Source organism: Ovis aries, chromosome 21, assembly GCF_016772045.2.
Source record: "Ovis aries strain OAR_USU_Benz2616 breed Rambouillet chromosome 21, ARS-UI_Ramb_v3.0, whole genome shotgun sequence".
NCBI lineage: Eukaryota > Metazoa > Chordata > Mammalia > Artiodactyla > Bovidae > Ovis > Ovis aries.
Genome location: NC_056074.1, coordinates 14,583,608 through 14,606,203, shown reverse-complemented (window position 1 = coordinate 14,606,203; position 22,596 = coordinate 14,583,608). Strand labels below are relative to the sequence as shown.

Here is a 22,596-nt window from a genome sequence, read left to right as displayed (position 1 = left end):
TCCTGGGACGGTGGGTCTTGGGATGAGGAAGACAGAAACAGTTCCTAACAGCCAGGACTGCCTGGCCCTCAGAGCTAGGCAGTAGCTTTCTAATGATGAATATAGACAATTTCACACGCCAACTTCAGACAAGCAACTGTTCAGCTGGGCCTGGACAAAGGCAAGGCCACTCTGCGATCATGTCTGAACTTAGACAAAAATAAAAAAGTGGTCCAAACCACAATATGACCCAAAGAAGCCTGCCCAATCCCGGCTAAGGTAACCGCTGCTGCTTTTCCAAATGCAACTGTGACCTCACTTCATTCTTCCTGGCTTCTGTATACATACGGCTTACTAAGATACTCAGGCACAGACTCACCCCTGCTTTCTGACAGTATCCACAGCAAAGCTCCCTGCTGCCTTGAACCCACCTGTCCCCAAATCACCCAGTACAAGGCCACATCCTGTACTTCCTTTCAGACACCCCTTACTGAGACACCCAATGAACCCCCCAGGGTGCGTGTCCTCCACTGCGGCAGAGAGTCAACAAACTCATCTTGGTTCAACTGTAGGTGAGCTCCTGGTCGTCTCTGGCTGCAAGGCACAGGAGGGACTTGGGTGTTGTCCTGCCCTAGCAGAGGGATCCTGGGATTTTTTCACCCCTACCCACAGGTAAAGGTTTCTCCCCTCACCTACTTTCTGTATCACACAGGCACACTGGACCCACAGCCTTCAAGCCGCCTTTTGCCACTGGAACTCTTGAGCAGTGCATTCTAGGACTGGTTGGCATGAGATGCCGTCGTGACGGACGCTCTTCCTGTGGTCCTGGCCCAGCCCCCCCTGGATGGGCGCTCAGAGCCACAGGTCTTACAAATCACCTTATTCAGCTGCCTCAGCAGGGCCAGGTTTCTTCTGCTGGTTCTCTGCCTGCTGGCCACCTCGGGTCACTGATGGCACTCACGTGACATTCTGCAGGACACTGCCGAGCTTGTGTGTCTTTCTTCTCTACACCAAAAACCCCAGCAGCCAGGGAGCATGCCTGCTTCACCTCAGTGTTCGCGCAACACTGACACACTGCCTGCCACGTGCTACTGAAAGGAGACACACCTCCACAGCACCTGTCCCGTCACTCAGCTTCACAACCTCCCTACCCCCGCCCCAGACCATCCACAGAGCTATAGACCAAGCAGCGGTGCCCTGCTGTCAGATTATTCAATGTGCTTGCCTTTTTCCTAAGATCCATCATTTTTTTTTCCCTCTGGTTTCATCACCAGTACCAACAGTGAGCTTTATTTATCAAGCCATTTCTTATCCAGAATGTTTATAATCATGGTTACCACCTGAAAGATAAAGAGTAGAGAAAGGTCTGCACAGCTGACCTGAGAGGTATGTATACATACGCTGGGTGGGCACTCAGGGTTACTCACTAGGAAATAGAAGGGGAGGACGAGAGGCTTGTGCAGAGGAGTCAACACAGCAGCCCGAGCTCCTTAGAGAGGTCTGCTGGAGGGGCTGGCTCTTGGCCGGCATCTGGGAACTTGGCTGTAACAATTCTTGCCTGATATAAAATCTCTAAATGAGGAGGGTGGCTGACTGTGCCTAGCCCGTGCAGACAAATAATGAGGTTTATGCTAAATACCTGCTTCCCTCTGAGAGACTGGCATTTTGGCCCATGCTAGGCAGAGGGTGTCTATGTGACCCAGCCCCTGATAAAAATCTGACCAGGGGTCCCTCTTGAGCTTCCCTGGGGGACAGCGCAGCTCCCTACTGAAGGAACTGAGCATGTCCTGAACGACCCTGCTAGGAGAGGACCCCTGGGAGCTCGAGTCTGGTCTCCCCTGGTTCCGCCCTGTGCGTCGTTCCCCCTTGCTGGTTTGCTGTTTACTCGTTTCTTGCAGTAAATCTTAGCCACAACTCTCACTTTGTGCTGAGCCCCGTGAGTCCTTCCAGTGACTCACAGAGCCTTAAACCCTATGACACAGGCTCCAAGTTCGAAGGTCCACTATCAGGGTTCAAAGACAGGGTGTGGGGTCAGGTGCCCTGGACCGGAGAAAGCCACGTGATAACTGATGGAATGTCAGGTATTCATGGCGTCGTGAGCTCTGACGCATTTCCTAAGCGTGAAGGAGAACAGCCAAATGCCAGCACAGACACTTGAAGAGCTTGCTAGATCTAGCGGGGGACGGGGGGGGAGGGGGGAATGACATGACATTTTCTCCAACTAAAATGCATCTTTTAGCACTAGCTCTAGGGCTGAGGTAATAAATGACCGCAAGCGGTGGATGCAGGTAGGAAGGGTAAATCCTTTAGGCTTAAGCAGCTTCTCTCCTTTTCCTCCCATGTGGGGCCACAGGGAGGGAGATGCTCAAGGAGCCTTGCTTGGCCCAGGCTGACTTCTGACTTGGGACTTCCCCGGTGGCTCATTTGGCGGAGAATCTGCCTGCAATGCTTAGCCATTTGGTTCCCGTTTGCAGAGCCTCCTCAGCCTTTTCACAGCCCACTTCACATGCATGAGGGCTGCTCTTTCCCTCCTCGGCCATTCTTCCAGCAGCTGGACCGGCACACAATTGCCCTTTGTTGACAACACACTTTGAATCTGGTTTGTTCCATACGATTATTTCCTTCTTGGAAGCACATTCTGGAGAGCGATTTGTTTGCAGTAAAGAGCCTACAAAGCGAAGAGCCACACACTCATTTAGGAAGCCAGGCTGCTAAACGGTGGTGGAAAGAAAAGCCCTCTTTGGTGTTTTGAATATTCCTCCGAAGGGAAGTTTCTTCCAGAACAGAAAGCCTGGGCTGAGATCCTTCCCACGGAGCTGACTGGGAGATACTGGTCTGAGGAAAATCAGGGCTGCTAGAGTCTTTTCACACTTGACCTTGGCAACTGGGGAGTTATCTTTGGCAGAAAGACAGGCTGACCAGCTGCCATATGTTTGGGCACTCCTCATTTTATTGCCCTTCCCAGACATATTTATTTTTTTGTGTGTGGCAGGGTTGTGGCAGTCCTGCACTGTCAGATGATAGCATTTGTTAGCTACAAAGTTTTTTTTTAATTTAAAGTATGTATATACTTTTTTTTTTTCAACATAATGCTATTACACACCTAATAGGCTACAGTGTAGCATAAACATAACTTTTAGATGCACTGGAAAGCCAAAAAAAAAAAAAAAAAAAAGGTGAGTTGCATTATCTCAGTATTATCTTACTGCAATGGTCTGGAACCAAACCCACAGTATCTCTGAGGTGTGCCTGTGGTTGTGAACAGCAGCACGTGGGTATAGGGTCTGAGAGACCTGGGGTTGAATCTCATCTCTGCCACTTTCCAGCTGTATGATCTCAGAGAGCTTTCACACAGTGATGAGATACATCTACCTCAAAGGCTGTTGCAAATTTTAAACAAAATGTGAAAATGCTCTGTAAATTACAAAATGCTGTAGGAATGATGATAACAACACTGCATGCTTATATATCACTACCGATGCACCAGGCACTATTCTAGGGGCTTAACCTCTCTAAGCTTATTTTAATGTATATCCACACAATAAAGTAGTCAGTAGAAGTCACCTTTGCACTGATGAAGAGATTCAGCAGGTTATGTGAACCCAGATTATGACCCTTCTAGGAGAAGGCAGTGGCACCCCACTCCAGTACTCTTGCTTGGAAAATCCTATGGACGGAGGAGCCTGGTAGGTTGCAGTCCATGGGGTCGCTGAGAGTCGGACACGACTGAGCGACTTCACTTTCACTTTTCACTTCCATGCATTGGAGAAGGAAATGGCAACCCACTCCAGTGTTCTTGCCTGGAGAATCCCAGGGACGGGGGAGCCTGATGGGCTGCCATCTATGGGGTAGCATGGAGTTGGACACGACTGAAGCGACTTAGCAGCAGCAGGCTCCTATATCCTTCTAAGTCAGCTCATCCTGTTTGGGGTGCTTTTCCTGCTGATCCTAGCTACCCAAGGGCTTATCAGTCACCACCACAGCCATTCACATAAGAGGAAGCTGGGGGAGGAGGTGGTGAGACGGCCAACTCCATCTGATCCCAGAGCCCAGCTTCTTTCAACTGAATCACGGGGCCCTGCCCAAATACACGCTTATTCTCCATAGGAGAGCCCTAGAAGTACTATGCCAATAGTTTTTAGGTAAGACTATGACATCATCTGATGTGAAGAGCCAACTCATTAGAAAAGACTCTGATGCTGGGAAAGATTGAGGGCAGGAGGAGAATGGAAGGACAGAGGATGTGATGGTTGAATGGCATCATCGACTCAATGGACATGCGTTTGAGCAAGCTCCAGGAAATGGTGAAGGAAAGGAAGTCTGGTATCCTGCAGTCCATTGGGTTGAAAAGAGTTGGACACGGTTGAGCAACTAAACAACAATGACATCATGAGGGTTTCCCAGGTGACTTAGCGGTAAAGAATCTGCCTGCAATGCAGGAGACCTGGGTTTGATCCCTGGGTCAGGAAGATCCCCTGCAGGAGGGCATGGCAACCCACTCCAGTATTCTTGCCTGGAGAATCCCATGGACAGAAGAGTCTGGTGGGCTGCAGTCTACGGGTCGCAAAGAGTCAGACACGACTGAAGTGACTTAGCATGCACACACACACGACATCAGGAATCACGGAATCTTCAAGCTGAGGGGTTTGAAGGAAAGGAATTAACATTCATCAGGTCCTGGTGTGTGCCAAGTATCATCTTTTAAACTTATGATTATTATTTTTTTTACTGAATTACAGAGTAAGAAATACATTATACATGATGACCTAGTACAGGTGCTGTGTGTAAAGTATAACTAAAATTAAAATTCACAAAATAATACTGACTTCACTATGTTTGATGTACTCTGTTCCGCTCCTCTCCCATCCATTTATGATTATGATTTTAAATGACGGTGCTGAGATGCACCACTGGTTTCAGGGTCAGGCTTGGTCCACAGGTGGGACATGGAAGCCCTTCACCTTTCACGCGCACACATCTTTTGTGTGCATTACAACGTTGGGAGGTATTCATGCCCACGTTACAGGTGAAGCAACTGAGGCTCAGTAAGATTCAGTCACTTGCACAACATCACCCAGTTCCTGAGTGGCTGAACTGGGATCCTGAGACCGACTCCAAAGCCCATTCTCCTTCCCAGTTATCTTACTGCCTGAGAGTCCAATGACTCCCTTGGGCTGGTGAAGAAACTGACGCCCAGAGAGGAGAAGTAAGTTGCTCAAGGTCACCCTGGGCCTGGTGACAAGAGTCTAAAACTGAAACTAGATTCATCCCTGGATTCCACACAACCCAGAGTGAATTAGGCTCCTGTGGGCAGAAAGCTCTTTTCCCAGCATTGGTTACTCCCTTTCCTCCCTGAGATCATCCGGGGTTATATGAAGCTGAAACAGACCAAGAGCCACTCTCCTTGGACAAAGCTGAGCTTACAATAGGAAATAGTGCTTTGCAAATAAATGTCTTTCGGTAGGAACTTTGTCATTGTGCACATCATTGCTTCCACAGGAATTGAAAGTCACGTTGGCTCAAATCAAAAGCAAAACTCTGGCTTACTGTACCTCTCTGCACACACAGTGAGCCTTAACCTAGTTTCAAGAATGCAATCTATCTTAATTTACAGTAGCTTTGTCTCTTCCCCGCCTGCCAGTTCAGAAGCAGGGTGCACATGTATTAGCACATACTGCCCACCAGGGAGCGCTGCAGCGTACACCGAGGGGAATAAATTTGGGGTGTATTTCAAGTCCTCTCCCAAGGAACTCACAAGAACAGCCACATTAGTGTCTGTCGGATACCAGCTCCGAGATCACAGAAAATCCATCAGAGGTGGTGCTGTGGCGAGGAGGCCCCAGGCTGACTTGACCAAGGCAGTGTGAGGCAGCTGGGCAGAAGGGCTGGAATCAGGGACACACTGAAGCCAAGAAGATACAAAAAAAGATGAGGCAAAGAGCCCCCCGTGGGCGGCACGGCGAGGCTGGGAGCAGGAGTCGGGCGGTCAGGATGCAGGGAGTACAGGGTGAGGCTGGGACAAGGGGTGAGCTCGGTGACCGAGGCCGCGAGGAAGTGGGGAGCGGCGTGGGGCCGGCCAGTGCTCAGGGACCCTGCAGCCGGGATGAAGAAGCTGTGAGGCCAGGAGGACCAGGTGTGAGCCCTCCGCGCACCTAGAGTACCGGGACCCCATTTCCGCCACCGGACTTAAGAAATGGCGGTCTTCCTCTCTGCTTACGAGGCTCTGCAGCGGACCAGGACAGGGCAGCGGGGCCCCCTGACCAGGCTCACAACCCCTCCCCACAGCCTCCATGCCCCGACCCAAGCTCCCATCCTCTCTCCTGGACTCCTGCAGTAGCCTCCTGCTCCGACGCTCCACACTTTTTCCAGAATGACCCTGCCACTCCGCTCGGAGGCTCCTGTGACTCCCCATGCAGCGACCTGCTCGCGCCCCGCCTCACCTCCCCTGTCTGACCTCCTCTGCGCTCTGGCCACACTGGCCTCCTTGCCTCAGGACCCTGGTACCTGCCCTGTCCTCCGCCCAGATGCCTTTCCTCCAAGCAGCCTCATCGCCAGCTTCCTTCCCTGCCCCGCAGCATCCTCCCCCACCCCCTCACCGTATGATGATCTCTAGGCCCTGATTAGCTCTAACAGGTTAGGGATTCAATTTAATTTTTGGCAGTTACTAACACTGACAAAGAAGGAAGTTTATGTTCTGGATACAGCTAGATTCAGCTCCAAGATTATGTATATTATTATTAACAGCATTGAGCTAATGGAAACATGGGCTTCCCTGGTGGCTCAGATGGTAAAGAATCCACCTCAATGTGGGAGACCTGGGTATTCTGTTTCTATAAAACAGAACAAGTAGGAGAGGATGGTGGTCAGGAAAGATGATGGGCAGTGGTGTGAGACAGGTGTGGACTCAAACCCTGGTTTTGCCGTTTACTAGCTATGCAACCGGAGAAGGCGATGGCACCTCACTCCAGTACTCTTGCCTGGAAAATCCTATGGATGGAGGAGCCTGGTGGGCTGCAGTCCATGGGGTCGCGAAGAGGCAGACATGACTAAGCGACTTCACTTTCACTCTTCACTTTCATGCATTGGAGAAGGAAATGGCAACCCACTCCAGTGTTCTTGCCTGGAGAATCCCAGGGACGGGGGAGCCTGGTGGGCTGCCATCTATGGGGTCGCGCAGAGTCGGACACGACTGAAGTTGACTTACTTAGCCTCAGCAGCAACAGCTGTGCAACCTTCAGCAGGTCACCTAACCTCTCTGAGTCTTAGCTTTCTTGGCTAGGAAATAGGGAAAAAAAGTTAAGAATCAATGGACTAGGTGTCTCCGTGTCCCTTCTAGCTCCCAGATTCCCAGATGCTTTGATTCTTGCAGGCCCTTCTCAATCCCGTTTGGAACTTGGGGGCTTGCAGTCCTTGTTACGTGGGTAACTGTCCAGTAAGTGACCCTCGTTCCTGGGCACCTGTTTTCTAGGGTGGAGTGCAGGCTGCTTGTGGGCAGAAGGGTAGTCAAATATAGGGATGTAATCTCTACCCCAGTGAAGGAACCCAGTTTTCTGTCCTAGAAAAGGAAGCCTTGGGTATCATGGCTGGGTAGCTGCAGTACTCTAGGGAATTAGTGATAGCTATTCTTACAAGATTTTAAAAACGAAGTCTCATGAGCACTGGGCCAGGGAGGGCAGAGGATAAATGGAGTTAAACTGGTAATGAGCTTTCTCATCGAGCTTGAAGATGCTCACCTAATCTACCGACTCTCAATAAGCAGTTTGGCCGCCTAATTGGGTTAACCAGTAATTTCCCTTTTGACACCCAGGCTGCTTGATAATTTGGGGGGTAACTGTGACTCTGTTTCATTGTTTCTTTTCCATGTGTATTTATCACTTTGCCTCTGGGATTAGAGCTGGGAGTAAATTCTTACTCTGTCCCAGGCCCACCATGCCTCTTTATGCCTCCAAGCCCTGCTCGAGCAATTGACTCCACTGGGAGCATCTTGCTCAGAACCCTCACCTTCAGAGCAATCCTGCTCGGCTGGCCTGCAAGCCCAGGTGCATTGTGTGGGTGGGATGGAGGAAAGAGCCTTTGGATCCACAGGGCAGAGTGAACGGCTCCTTCCGCAGTCATCCCACGGCTCTTTCAACAATGAACATTAATAGCGAGCAGACATTAAGGACCAGCACAGACCAGCTGCTTTGCCAAAGCTGTGGTGCAGGCTCACAGCAATACAAGGAAGAAAGATGGCATGCTGTTTTTGTACTTTTTATTACTGTGGTAAAACACAGGTAACTCTTTCAACCATCTTTAAGCATACGGTAACGGCGGCATTGAGTGCACTCACTTTGCTGTGTAACCAGAACTATCCCACCATCCCAAACTGAAACTCGGTACCTGCTAAACCCTAACTCCCCGTTTCCCTTCTTCTGGCCCCACGTGGCTACTGGCACACAGTTTTAGAAATGCGGGAGCTGTTGGGTAGGGAGGTGAGGTGACGTGCTCAAGGTTTCAGACCTGGGACCAAGGCTCCTCACTAGATGCCGAGACTGCATCTTTTCCACCCTGCCCGCAACAGACAGAGCGGAAAAGCTGTCACAGCTCTATCTCCCCTCTTGGCTATTTGCCAAGATTCCCGATTCTAGAACGATGCCTGGTCCACGGAAGGAGCTCAGCCCAGCCACAGAACAAATCACAGGATGAAGCTGCTAAAGAGGCACTGCATCCACCCGAGCCTGTGGTTGGAGCGCAAATGCAACCTCTGCTTTCTAAAAAAACATTTATGGAATGCCAACTGTGTGCCCTGGCATGATGCCAGCTCCTCTTTGCTGTGGCCCAGCTCAGCAGGGGGGAGGCCTGAGGGCTGGTTCCACCTGACAGCCCTGAGGGGAGAGATTTGTGTTTACATTACCCAGTCAATTCTGTATTTATTTTGGATATTAAGCAGTGACATAAAAGCTGCTGACATTAACCTTCAGGGGCAGAAATTGGCTTTAATGGACCCCATAAAAGTTATTATTGATGGCAGCTGCCTGCAGCTTCACCATGGCCTCAGCAAAAGCCTCCACCACTATCAATACTGTTGACAATTACTATTGACTAATGCAAGGCTGGGTGTGGAGGCAGTCAATGTTCCCGTGGCTGGACGTTGCTAGGGGTCATGCTTTGATGTCCTCAGTTGCTGATTCAAGTAGAGGTGGGCAGAAGGTTCAGCCTATAGCGGCAGAGAGATCTGAGTTCAAACCCAGGCTTGGCCCACCTGCTGAATTACTGGCTGAACAATCTCCAGCCAAGTCAGTAGACCTCCTGGGAACTTCAGTTTTCCCATCTGGGAAGTGGGAATGCCATGCTGTTTCATGAGGGTTGAAGGCAATAGCCCATGTGCAGTGTCTTGGCACATGGTAGGCCCTCAGTTTAGATGTGTCGGCCAACAGCTCCAGTGGAGTCAAGCTCTGTTCTGATGCTAAGATCAGACTTCTCATCACAGATAAAGGAGAAAACTGGGACCAGGAGGATGAGAGAGAGAGAAGGAAAGGAGAGCACTGGGGAAAGAAGTGAGAGCAGGAGGGCCAGGAACAAGAGGAGCGCAGCCTCGAAAGAACAGAGACTCCTGCGAAGAGCCTGGGGGCTCCAGCTCTGCTAGACACACGCCTGCAGCTCGCCGTTCCCCTCTGAACCCCAGTCCTTGGCTGTAATTGAGGTTGACGAGAATGTCATCAACCTCTTCAGGGGATAAAGGGGAGTCACTCCTATGGCTCATTCACATTCAGCATGAGCCACTGTCATTATTTAAACTCCAGTACAACAGAGCCTGCCGATGCTAGAGATGCATAAGATGTGGGTTCGATCCCTGGGTCAGGAAGATCCCCTGGAGGAGAAAACGGAACCCACTCCAGTATCTTTGCCTGGTTAATCCCACGGACAGAGGAGCCTGGTGAGCTATAGTCCATGGGGATCTCAAAGAGTCAGACATGACTGATGGACTGAGCACGCACTCACGTCAACTAGGTCAACCTGGCCGACAGTGTCATTCAGATCTTCAGATAACAAAGACACTAATGTAATTTTCCAACCTGGAGCAAGAGCACAGGGGCAGGGGCACTCGAGGGATGTGTGGGTTTGGAAGTCCAGGCCTGGAAGGGAGGAGGTGTTGGATCTGCCTGCCCACCTTCCCTGAGCACAGCGTTAGAGTGCTGCAGCCCAGCGTGGGGATGGATGTTCGGGAGGCGAGCGTGGTATGGCCAGGGAAGCAAGAAGCCATGCCCCTGTCCCCACTATCTAAGGCCGAGGCTCTCCAGGCTCGTTGATTATGTCATTATCACCCAACAGAGGCTTAATTCAGCTGCAATTCAGCTCTCAGGGAATACACAACAATGTGGGTGGTGTGCACTTCATTCTGTCATGACTTTATGGAAAAATGATCATTTGTCACCATGGCGAGAACCTTCCGCTGAACAAGCAGCCCGAGTACTTTGCTGCAGAGGAAATTCACTATGACTAGGGCTACAAGGGTAAAGATTTCAAGAGTCACACAGGCCCGAATTCAAGTCGTGCTAGCCAGGTGACCTACACAGGTTTCTTAAACCTTTCTGTGCAGTGGGGATGATAAAACCTACCCTGGGCAGAGAGGCTGTCCTGGTCTCTGCCACCCTCCCTAAGTCTTAGCTGCCAGACCCTAGCAAGACCCTCCTCCATGTGGACCTTGTCCACAGGCTGCCCACTCCTCCAACAAGCTGTAGCATGAGTAAATGAGACCAGACAGCTAAGCACTTGGCATTGTGCTCAGGGGTCTAATAATCAGCAGCAGGTATTAACTATTGTGTTTATAATTTTCCTCTTATACACCTTCACCTCCAATGTGAGGACTTCAATCACAGAATCCTACATCTAAAAGGGTCTGCAAGCGATTTGGCTCATTTATTCCCCCCAAGTGTTCATTGGAACACTGCTTTTATTGGCTCTTTTGAGAATAAAGGGTTCTTTATTCTAAGGTCAATTTGGGGGATGCTGCTTGCTAATATATCCATCAGCATGATTAATAACATGTTAAAGGTTCTGAGAAGTCCTGCAGTAAGGAAACTGGTTCAAATTCCTTGAACTTAATGTTTCCTACACTATTTGACCACAGAGCACTCCCTTTTACCCATCCCCACCTTCAATCTAAGAAATATTAACATTCTCGGAATGCTGATTTCATTAAAACTGCTTATTTTACAGATGAGGAAACTGAGGTCCTCATCTATAGTGAGAAAGGATCTAACTTATCCAATGCTACACTCCAGGTCAGTGATGGACCTGAGGCTGCCTGCCTCCTGGTCGGACACCACTTTCTCTGTACTGGCCTCACACATCAAATCCAGTGCGTAGTCAGGAAGAGAGAGGAGGGTTTCTGGCTGGGCTTAGGCCTCAGTGGGGAAGAGGATAAGGGTGTGGACCGCTCCCCAGCGCAGAGAGGGCTGGTGGAGTGTCAAGGGAGGGTGAAACTACCAAGTTGGGGCCCATCACCTGCTGCTGCCCCCATCTGTTAAACCCGGTGCACAGGGTCCCGAGGAAACAGCCCGAGTTCTCCAGCAGCAGGGGTAGAACAAGGATTTGCAACCCTGCTGCTCTTGACTCTTTTTGGAGATCACATCTCTCCACTGGACGGTATCCTTACCTAGACTCCTGCACGACCCCACACCTGGGACATATAACTCACTGGAGCATCCTTGTTAGAGGCGAACCCACCTTAGCCTCCACCGCTGACCCGGTGTCCACCCTCTCCCCACCCTGGCTCCCCAATTCCCCCCAAATCCTGGGCAGGAATCACACAGGATGCTGCGTTTAGAGCTGGACACCAGTAGGGGGCGCCGGTTTGCAGCTTGGCTCTTCCCGTTCTCACTCAGCTTGCCCTCCCCACATCCCCCCTCCCACGTTTGGTGTGGCAGGGGCCAGCAGAACCCCTCCCTGGACTTCTGAGAAAAAAAAAAAAAAAGTCCAGCAGGAGCCTCCTCCTCCGTGGGGACCTCTTTTGCCCAGAGACCCAAGAGCACGAGGCATCGCAGAAAGAGAGCTCGCTTCGGTGGCCCGCTGCAGGCCTGCGTTCAACTCGGAATCCCTCCGAGACCAAACAAGGCTCCAGAGAGAGGCAGAACAGCCTGAAACCTGGCTCCCTTTCCTTCCCCCGCACCAAGGAGGCGCGCGAACAAGCTGTCATCTCTTTCTCCCTCAGCATCTCTCTGGCCTTGGAACAGGGCTGCGGAGATGAGAGTGGACTAGAGTCCAGAGCCAGCACTTCCTAAGATCTGCAGATGAGATCATGGGAAAGCTGGGGGAGAGATGGGAGTTTTAAGCTACTCCAACACGATAGCTCTTGTGCAAAAGCCACCCTCCCATCAGCAGAAGACCCAGGGGTGCGGCAGCGCCCACGGCGAGTGCCCAGGGTGGCTGCAGGCTTGTGAGCAGAGTTCTGGGCGGGGGGCACGGCTGAGGCCACAGAAGGTGGGCGGTAGGGGGTGGGTTACACTGCCCTCTGGCCCCTCCGCTCCACCCACAGGCAGCCTGTAAGCCATAATCCTGTCCCTTAGGCACCCCCTCATCTGGAAGAAAAGAGCTGCGACCCGTCTCTGGCCTGTCACCCGTGGGTGGGAGTATTTCATGTGACTCTGGCGAGAGGTTCTGCCTTCTGACCACTGAGAGCAAGGCAATTTTCCACCGCCTTCACCAGTGCCCCCAGGTAATGGAGCGGAAAATCAGCACTGTGATTAAACCCCGCGGCCTGGAAGCCCCAGCTCACGGCGCGGGCTGGCGGGCCACTCACCAGGCTCCGTGTTCTCGTGCTCCGTGTCGGTGAGCGTGAGGTTGGAGTTGGCCCGGCTGGACAAACAGGAGCTGCGTCCCGACCGCGTGCTGCGGCCCCACAGCCGCACGGGGTGCTCGGGGGACAGCGCGGTGTCCGCCTCCAGCTCGGCGTCAGAGCCGGCGCCCAGGGAGTAGCCGCAGTGGGGCAGGCCGATGTCCGTGCGGTACAGCGTCCCATGCGGGGGTGTCACCTCCCCCAGCCCCAGCTCACGCAGGGTGAAGTTGGTGCCTAGGAGGGAAGGCAAGGGAGCTGGGTTAGGGTAATGGCAGGGGTCACCCCCCAGAGGCCTGACCCCTGCTCCAGGACTCACCCTTGTCCTCTGACTCACAGCGGTGGTCGATGCACAGGCCTTTCCTTCACATCCTCCCCACCAGCCCAAACCCTCCACACCTTAATGGAAGGCCCAGCTCAAACAGCCCCTCCTTGAAGTCTCCCCTCATCCTACACTCTGTGCAGAAGTCACTGCTTCTTTTTCTGGGCCCCCTCTGAGAGTCCTCAGGTCTGGGCATTTTGCAGAGCAGAGCTGCTTAAGGGCCTGGACCCTCTGCTGGAGATGGCTTCACTGGGCCGAGGACTATACCCTATTCATCCCGAAATCCCTGGGCCTAGGGCACAACCTGGGACCCAACCCATGGGGCTCAATACACGTCTGCTCAGCTGATAGAGGGCTTCTGCTCTCCTCGTCCAGGCTGGGGAGGGCCTGCCAGCAAGGAGGGCTCCTGAATAAGGCAGAAGCCTAGCCCACGAGATGTCAATGGCTCCCCAGGACCCAACGCTTCTTTCTGGCCAGGTCAGGAAGGCCTGAAGCCAGAAAGTGAAGATGGTGACAGGCTGAGAAAAGTGGGCTTTGCACAAGGAAGGAGCCTCTGCCCTCTGCTTTGTCAGGCCAGTGGGCTGCAACAGGAATTAGCAGGCTCTGGGGCAACCCAGGGAGCCAAGCACACAGCCAAGGCTCAGGGCTGCTGGCAGGTCTCTTGAGCCCTGGGAAAGCCTGGAGGTGCCCAAGACAGAGGCCAGGAAGACATGGATGAGGGCAGCTCATTCAGGGATCAGTGTCTGCGGGACAAACGTGATACTAGCTTCCACGGGAAACAGCCTCCACATTCTGCAGTGTCCATCAGGCACGGCTTCTTCCTGATTTCTAACATTCTCATGAGTGTTTTGGGAGATGGGGAAGGACAGGTGGATGCAGGCACTGAGAACCATACTTCACTTCCCACTGATGTGGGAAATGGACTTGCAATCAAGGAGCACCACTTTTCACCCAACCAAGCCGGCCCTGGGTCTTTCCTGATGTACAGCAATGAGCAAGGCGTGGTTCCTGACTTCACAGAGCTCACAGTCAGTAGGCGAGATACAACCCAGACCATATGAAGGGTTAAAGCCCTAAGTATGGGAGGATGCAGGGAAACAGTTCTGGGGGCACAGAGGGTGGGAGTTCAGAGGAGAGGTTTGTGGATCAGAGTAAATGTGAAGAGTGGAGTAAGAAGAGACAAGGGGAGGTTGTACGTGCTTTGAAGGGCACGACCCTTTGCCTTTAAAGCAAAAGAGGCAGTCTTGCTAACAGGTCAGCTTTCCATGTGGATGGAAGCCTGGGGGAGAGGCCAGCTAGGCTGTCAGGTTCTATGGGTGGGTGTGTGGGTGTGTGGGTGTGGGTGTGGGTGTGTGTGTGTGTGTGGGTGTGGGTGTGTGACCAGCTCCTCTTGTCTCTGTGATCTTGGGCAAATGAATCATTGAGGTTGTTGTAAAGGTTAACTAACAACATCAGAAGGCATATAAATTACATGGCACAGCCCCCTGCTAACCTTGTCCATGGAAGGAGAGTGGGCAGGGCAGAATCAGCGAGGGCCGTGTGAACTGTCAGGGACTTGTAGGGGCCTACCTGGCATTGAAGAGGCTCTGCAGGCAGAAAAAGAGTAATCACTGAGGCACCAAGGTAGGCTACTTATATCACAGCTGGGGTGGGAATAACGAGCAGCCCTGCAGGGCTGAATGTGGGTGGTGGGGTGTGGAAAGGCAGGGGATAAAACAGTCCAGAAAGACAAAGACTTGGGGAAAGCCCTCTGGTGTTGAGGAACTCAAGGTAGGTAAGGACAATGGGGAGTCAGGCTCTACTTCGCTCTAGCTGCAGGGCTGAGCATGGCCCAAAGGCGGCAGCACTGAGTGAAGAGAGGCTGCGGTCAACCCCCAAGAGAGATGACAGTGGCTGATGGGATAGAGAAGAGGGATGGATTTGAAAGGTATTCCGGAGTTGGATGGCTAGGCTTTCGTGACTGTGGTGTGTAGGGATTGAAGGAGAGGGAGTTAGGCACCAAGATATCCCCCCAGATTACTAAATTCTTAGGTCTCAGATCACCAGCATCTTCCTCTCAAGGTCAGTGAAAGTCGCTCAGTCCTGTCTGACTCTTTGCGACCCCGTGGACTATACAGTCCATGGAATTCTCCAGGCCAGAATACTGGAGGGTAGCCTTTCCCTTCTCCAGGGGATCTTCCCAACCCAGGGACAGAAGCCAGGTCTGCCGCATTGCAGTCGAATTCTTTACCAACTGAACTTTGAGGGAAGCCCACTGAGCTACTCATAGCCTGAAGGTCAGGACAGTGCTTAATGCAGAGAAGCTGCTAAGATATGTTCGCCAAATGAATACACATATAACAAACAACAAGACCAGTAACTAGGACTTACTCAGCATTTGGCGCTTTCACACTTACCTCGTAAACGCGTCCTTTCATGAATCCTCGAGACAAATCAGGGTAGTAAAGAGTGCTCACGGCCTCTCACCGGAGAGGCTTGGAGGAGAGCCGGAAACTGCTCAGAGCTCAACCCCAGGCAGGGGCTGACACGGAGCCAGCACCTAACCGTCTCATTACGCCCACAAGAGGGGTGAGCAGGCGAATGAATGAACCAAGAGCTGACTACAGCCGAGGCTCTGACCAGAGCCAGGCGGCCAAAAAAGCGGAGAGCTGGCGTTGACGGGGAGTGCCCTACCCCAATGGGCTCGCGTGTCAGCTCACCCGCAGCCCCAGTGTAAACCACGTGCGCCGCCGTCCCAGGGCACACCTGTGCGCATGCGCGACCCCAGCCGGGCCACGTGGCCCTCCCCGCCTCCCCCTGGGCACACCCGTGGGCAGGTGCATCCTGAACCCCTACCCGGCCGCCCTCACCTGCGCGGCAGAACTCCTCGGCCTCCTGTGGTACCAGGTCCTTGACGCGGCTGCCGTAGGTGAGGCGCGCGTCCTGGTCGTAGGCCTTGAGGGTCTCGCTGGAGCTGTAGGACTTCTGCGGGGCCTTTCCCTCTTCGCTGTCGGCCGACGAGCTGGTGTAGCGGCGCTCGGCGTCGCGGCGCCGGGTCAGCGAGCGGTATGGCTTCCTCTCCTTCACGTCCATGGCCTCCGGCCCGCGCTCCTCCACATCCACGAACAGGGTCCTCGCCTCGCTCAGGGCCGAGTGGTCTGGAGCCCGAGAAACCAAAGAAAGGGCATGAGCTGCGGACCCAGGAGGGAGAGGCGAGCCCGGGGTCCATCCTGGACCTCGCTTCACCCTGCAGCACTGTGGATGAGGGTCCTCAGGCTCTGCAGACTGAGGGCTCCACGGCCACGCAGCCGTAAGTGGCACAGGGGGAACTGGCACCCAAAGTCGGTAATGATGAACCCCTTCTTGTCCTGCTCGGTGACCTCTCCACCTGTGAAGATGCCTGGAGCCTCTCCTTCAGTGATGGGTATCAAGAAAGCTGACATCGAAGGCCAGAGGGCACCAGTTTTTCAGTCCCCCTGGATGGGAGTCACATGTGTACAGGGGCCCTGGGACAGGGCCTCACGCAGAATAGGGGCTCCTTAAGAATATGTGAAATAACGACTACATTCAGGCACTGCAATAAGCACTTTACCTATATTATTTTATCAAATGTCATATGTCCCCAGATGTTTTTATTTTCTCCAAACTTTTCTGGAAATGAGCCAAGGTGTAAGCACCCAATCCACAGTTATCACCACTAGATAATTAATTACCTGCTTATTGTCTCTCTGCTTGCACTAACATGTAAGCACCATGAGAGCAGGGGCCTTAACACTTTCGCTCACTCCTGACTTACTGCGCCTCGAAGAAGGCAATGGCACTCCACTCCAGTGCTCTCACCTGGAAAATCCCATGGACGGAGGAGCCTGGTAGGCTGCAGTCCATGGAGTCACTAAGAGTCGGACACGACTGAGCGACTTCACTTTCACTGTTCATTTTCACACATTGGAGAAGGTGATGGCACCCACTCCAGCACTCTCACCCGGAAAATCCCATGGATAGAGGAGCCTGGTAGGCTGCAGTCCATAGGATCACTAAGAGTCGGACACGACTGAGTGACTTCACTTTCACTTTTCATTTTCACACACTGGAGAAGGAAATGGCAACCCACTCCAGCGTTCTTGCCTGGAGAATCCCAGGGACGGGGAGCCTGGTGGGCTGCCATCTATGGGGTCGCACAGAGTCGGACACGACTGAAGTGACTTAGTAAGCAAGGAAGGTGAAGCCTGATGCTTCTCATACATATTTAATAAACCTGCCAACCAATCTCCATCTGACAGATGAGAAAACTGCGATGACTTGGGTGTGAGTATCAGAGCCAAGATCTGAAACCAGGTCTATTTGACTCTAAAGCCCCAGTTTTCCTATTTTATTATTCCCAGGTGAGTCCCCTCCTTCCCACCACACAAAAGTGTCCTTACAAGTAGGCTGGTCCTGGCAACCATGCCAATCAGAGAACTCCCTCACCTCCAGACTTGTCCATCTCATTGGAGGCGCCACAGCACCTGCTGTTTACATCTGGGGTTTGCCAGGGTATCTGATTGATGGGAAGCTCCTCATCTCCCATTCTCCTCTTTTCCGCATCTTGACTATTTCGCCCTAGACTGACATTTTTAAAAGCTGTCATGTCACCCTCTTTCTCTTTCTATATGTCTTCCTTTGGCTTTGGGGTCCAAATGTAGCCAGCCTCTTGCAAGAGTCAGGAGGTCAGCACAGGAGGAAAGCAGAATATCCGGCACAAAGTATGATTAGAGCTCTTTTCTGAAACAGACAACCTTCTCAGACCTTTCACTGTTCCACTTTGCAGAGCAACACGGGCATACAAAACGTGCTGTTGTGTCATGGTGCTAATAGAGAAGCAACAGAGCAAGAACTGTCATCAAGGAGTCTCAGTGACCAACAAGGAGGGTGGTAGGTCTGTCCAGAGGGGCGGTGGTGCTCAGTGCCTGCCAGTGCTGTGACATAGGAGTTTAGGGGGTCTTGTGACTTTTTAAGACAGGCTGGAAATTTAGACTTGGATGTAAAATGTCTGATTTTTAAATGTTATCCATTATGATATGTAGGCCAAACTAAGCACACTGATGGAAACCACTAGCCAGAGAAAAACTGACCCAAGCTCTGCCTCTGATCATGGACATCAGAGGTATCAGTATCCCTTTGGCCTGAGATTGAACTCTTCCTTCCCAAGTCCCCCAGGGCAGAGGTTAGCTAGGTTCCGATGCAACCTTTGTCTGTCTTGTTAAAGGGCCCTCTGGACTCACTCAAATGGGGTCATATGTCCTAACCCAGAAAACTGCAGCACTTTCTCTGCAAGAAAACATCTGAGGTTACCACTAGATGCCTTTGGGATTTATCACGGATCCCGAGTGTCTGCTGCAGACTTCCCTCTGCATAGTTCTCCATGATCTTCAAGAGTGCAAGTATTTGTGACTTTACTGGTGCCTCAAAATAACCATGAAGTACATATGACAACTATATTCACCCCTCATTTTATACATGAGGCCACAGTAACCCAGAGCCCTACCATCTCCTACCCAGGGGCATATGGTGAGCTAGTGGCAAAGCCAGCATTACTAGGCAGACTACAGCGCCTTAGGGCTATAATTAGAGCTAGTTCAAATGAATAAGGGACATTTTGGGGGGCTCAATTTTTAACATGGCCCTGGAAATTAGTGCTGGGATGAGGGGGTTTGATCTAGGATACACAGAGATCAAATCATCTTCCTGGGGCCTCAGGGCCCTGAGCTCTGCCCTCTTGATGCTAGGCCTCCTGACACAAGCTGTCAAGCAATGACCTTCTAAGTGCCTGAGGACCAGGACCACAGGGAAGACAGGGGACGATACTTTCTATTCCAGGGTCTGCAAAATACTTCTGTCTAAAATCCATAGTTTGAAAAATATCTTCTCTTGTGAGTTGATACACAGATATATGTATGTGAGTGTGTTTGTATGAAATGGAAAAAAAAGATACAAAAGTTACTACCATGAGGGGCAATGCACTCTCATATTTCCTATTTCATCCTCTTTCATTTTTTTGAAAATGGCTGATTATAACTCTCTAAACTGAAATCATAGCCCAGTACTGGCTTTTCACTCAAAGCAGTGGAGGTGATGGAATTCCAGCTGAGCAATTTCAAATTCTAAAAGATGATGCCGTGAAAATGCTGCACTCAATATTCCAGCAAATTTGGAAAACTCAGCATTGGCCACAGGACTGGAAAAGGTCAATTTTCATTCCAATCCCAAAGACAGGCAATGCCAAAGAATGCTCAAACTACCATACAATTGCACTCATTTCACATGCTAGCAAAGTAATGCTCAAAATCCTCCAAGCTAGACTTCAATAGTATGTGAACTGAGAATTTTCAGATGTTCAAGCTGGATTTAGAAAAGGCAGAGGAACCAGATATCAAATTGCCAACATCCACAGGAAAAAGCAAGAGAATTCCAGAAAACCATGTACTTCTGTTTCATTGGCTACATGAAAGCCTTTGACTGTGTGGATCACAATGAATTGTGGAAAATTCTTAAAGAGATGGGAATACTAGATCACCTTACCTGCCTCCTGAGAAACCTGCATGCAGGTCAAGAAGCGACAGTTAGAACCGGACATGTAATAATGGACTGGTTCCAAACTGGGAAAGGAGTACATCAAGGCTGTATATATTGTCACCCTGCTTATTTCACTCATATGGAGAGTACAGCATGCAAAATGCCAGGCTGGATGAAGCACAAGCTGGAATCAAGGTTGACAGGAGGAATATCAACAGCCTTGGACTTGCAGATGACACCACCCTTATGGCAGAAAGCAATGAGGTACTAAAGAGCCTCTTGATGAAAGTGAGTGAATAGGAGAGTGAAAAAGCTGGCTTAAAACTCAATATTCAAAAAATGAAGATCATGGCATCTGGTACCATCACTTCAAGGCAAATTGATGGGGAAACAATGGAAAAAGTGACAGACTTCATTTTCTTGGGCTTCAGAATCATTGCTGATGGTGACTGCAGCCATGAAATTAAAAGACACTTGTTCCTTGGAAGAAAAGCTATGGCATAGAGTATTAAAAAGCAGAGACATTACTTTGCTAACAAAGGTCTGTAGAGTCAGAGCTATGGTTTTTCCAGTAGTCATGTATGGATGTGACAGGTGGACCATAAAGAAGGCTGAGTGCTGAAGAATTGATGTTTTCAAAATGTGGTGTTGGAGAAGACTCTTGAGAGTTCTTTGGACTGCAAGGAGATCAAACCAATCAATCCTAAAGGAAATCAACCCTGAATATTCATTGGAAGAACTGATGCTGAAGCTGAAGCTCCAATACTTTGGCCACCTGATGCGAAAAGTTGACTCACTGGAAAAGACCCTTCTGCTTGGAAAGACTGAAGACAGGAGGAGACGGGGATGACAGAGGGTGAGATGGTTGGATGGCATCACTGACTCAATGGACAAGAGTTTGAGTAAGCTCCAGGAGTTGGTGAAGGACAGGGAAGCCTGGCGTGCTGAAGTCCATGGGGTTGCAAAGAGTCAGACATGACTGAGCAACTGAACAACAATGGCTCAGCCTAATTTGGATAAGGATTTATGGGGACTGCCACCTCAACTTGGTTCCCTCTGACTGCTTACCTCCAACCCATTACTTCAAGTAACAATAATAATGGTGATGATAATAAGCACTCAATTAATTTTAATGTTAATTGGTCACTAATAGTTCATAATATGAATAATGCCATTATTAATATTCAATATACTGTTATATTTAGTAGCTATTACTTAGGGAGTATTTTACTTCATAACTTTTACTATAATTATATGTGATAACATTTTAATTCTCACTTCAATCCAGTCTTATAGGTACTAGAGTTCTCTGCAAAGTACAGATGAGAAATTAATGAGGTTAAGTATCCTGCCCAAGGTTACATAGCTCTTGAGTGATGGAGCTACAGTTCGGACCCAGGCAACTCAACTCAGCACATGGATATAACCCCTGAATGATACAGCCTTTATGGACTGTGCCAGTTCATGCCACTGCCTGCCTTTGTCCCTCTAGCTACTCTGTGGAGCCTTCTGGATGAATTCCATTTTCTTGGTCAAAATGGAAAGCTCTTCTCCATCTGGCCCACCTTCCTTCCCCACCGTTGAGCCACTTTCCTGGACATTAATTCTGTGGCCTTCACACCTCTGTGCCTGCCTGCTGCACCACAGAGCATCCAGCTAGCTAGATGGTCTGTGTTCATGTCTGCATCTCCTCTTGACTGCAGTAGGTTGAAGGCAGGCCTGGCCTCCTGAGTGTTCATGAAATGCCTGCTGAGTGAATGAATAAATAAAATTACCTGGCAGCTTCTTACCAATCTTAAGCGATATAAACTGTGGGTAGTTACATTTAGGCCATGTGTGCTAGGAACAACTGAGACTGAACTAAAGGCATTGCTTGGATGGATTATTTTTAAATTTCAAAGGCAACCTGGGTTTGAAGTATATGTCTAGCACTTCCCAGCTGTGTGACCTTGGTCAAGTTATTTAACCTCTCTGTGCTGCAGTTTCCTCATTAAAATAGTACCAACCTCTTAGGTTGTTCTGAGGATAAAATGAGTTAATACAGAAAGAAAAAGGTCCTACTATATAGCACAGAGGACTACATTCAATACCTGTGATAAACCATAATGGAAAAGAATATAAATAAATAAATATATCTGAATTACTTTGCTGCACAGCAGAAATTAAACACAACATTGGAAATCAACTATACTTCAATAAAATTAAAAAAAAAAGAAAGAAATACATGCTAGCCATTATTACCATCAGAAAAATCCCACATTTTAGTTTTAAAAGGCTCCAGTTAGATGTCAGTTATAACTGGAGAGGGAATAGCCCCTCGGAAAAACATGTTAATAAGTCAGAGACGCAGTTTTGGCTGTTAAACTGGTGGGTGACTATGCCTCTTATCACTGTGTACCTGTTGACTGTAGACACTGGCTTTGAGGCAAAGGCTCAGTAATTACAAATTATTAAGAACACAGTTCTCAAATTCATGGCTTCCCTGTTACAAAGGAGAGGCAAGGAGAACATTTGCCTTGCTCTCATTTCCTTTTCACTTTTTCCATTTTAGTCTTAATATAGTAATTCAGTAAATATTTACTTCTTTTAAACAGATGGGAGATGGTCACGGTTCACACTGAGGCTGGCATTTAATCGAGAGAAAAAGAGGTTGGGATGAAAGAAGTGACGGTGGAGAAAAGCTCCTGATGGAGCAAGGGTATGCAGTAGAGGGATGCGGAGACCCTGGAGGGGGGTGGGCAGTGCTGGGGAAGGGTGTCAGTTCAGCCCTGCGGCCCCCGCCATGGGCTGGAGGACAGAAGCTCCCGCACATGTCCATGCCTATGCAGTCAGTCCCTCCTTACCCTGCTGCCCTCCGAGTTCCCCACCTGACCCTTCCTCTGCTTCTTCTCACTGGCTGCAGAAGAATCCACAGCCCAACTCACCTCTACCAGAAACACCCCTCTTGCCC

At 50.4% G+C, this 22,596-nt stretch overlaps 1 protein-coding gene across 10 annotated transcripts in view; it reads right to left on the bottom strand.

The window, feature by feature from the left end:
• Positions 1-22,596, bottom strand: part of TENM4 (teneurin transmembrane protein 4) — an 849,352-nt gene that overhangs the window by 428,005 nt on the left and 398,751 nt on the right. For all 10 annotated transcript variants that reach the window (XM_060403943.1, XM_060403939.1, XM_060403940.1 and 7 more), the window contains 2 exons: positions 15,965-16,252; positions 12,761-13,030 (listed from right to left, as the gene is read on the bottom strand). In XM_060403943.1, the coding sequence (XP_060259926.1) occupies positions 12,761-13,030; positions 15,965-16,187 (493 nt within the window). In that variant the 5' untranslated portion in view covers positions 16,188-16,252. The remainder of the gene's footprint in view (positions 1-12,760; positions 13,031-15,964; positions 16,253-22,596) is intronic.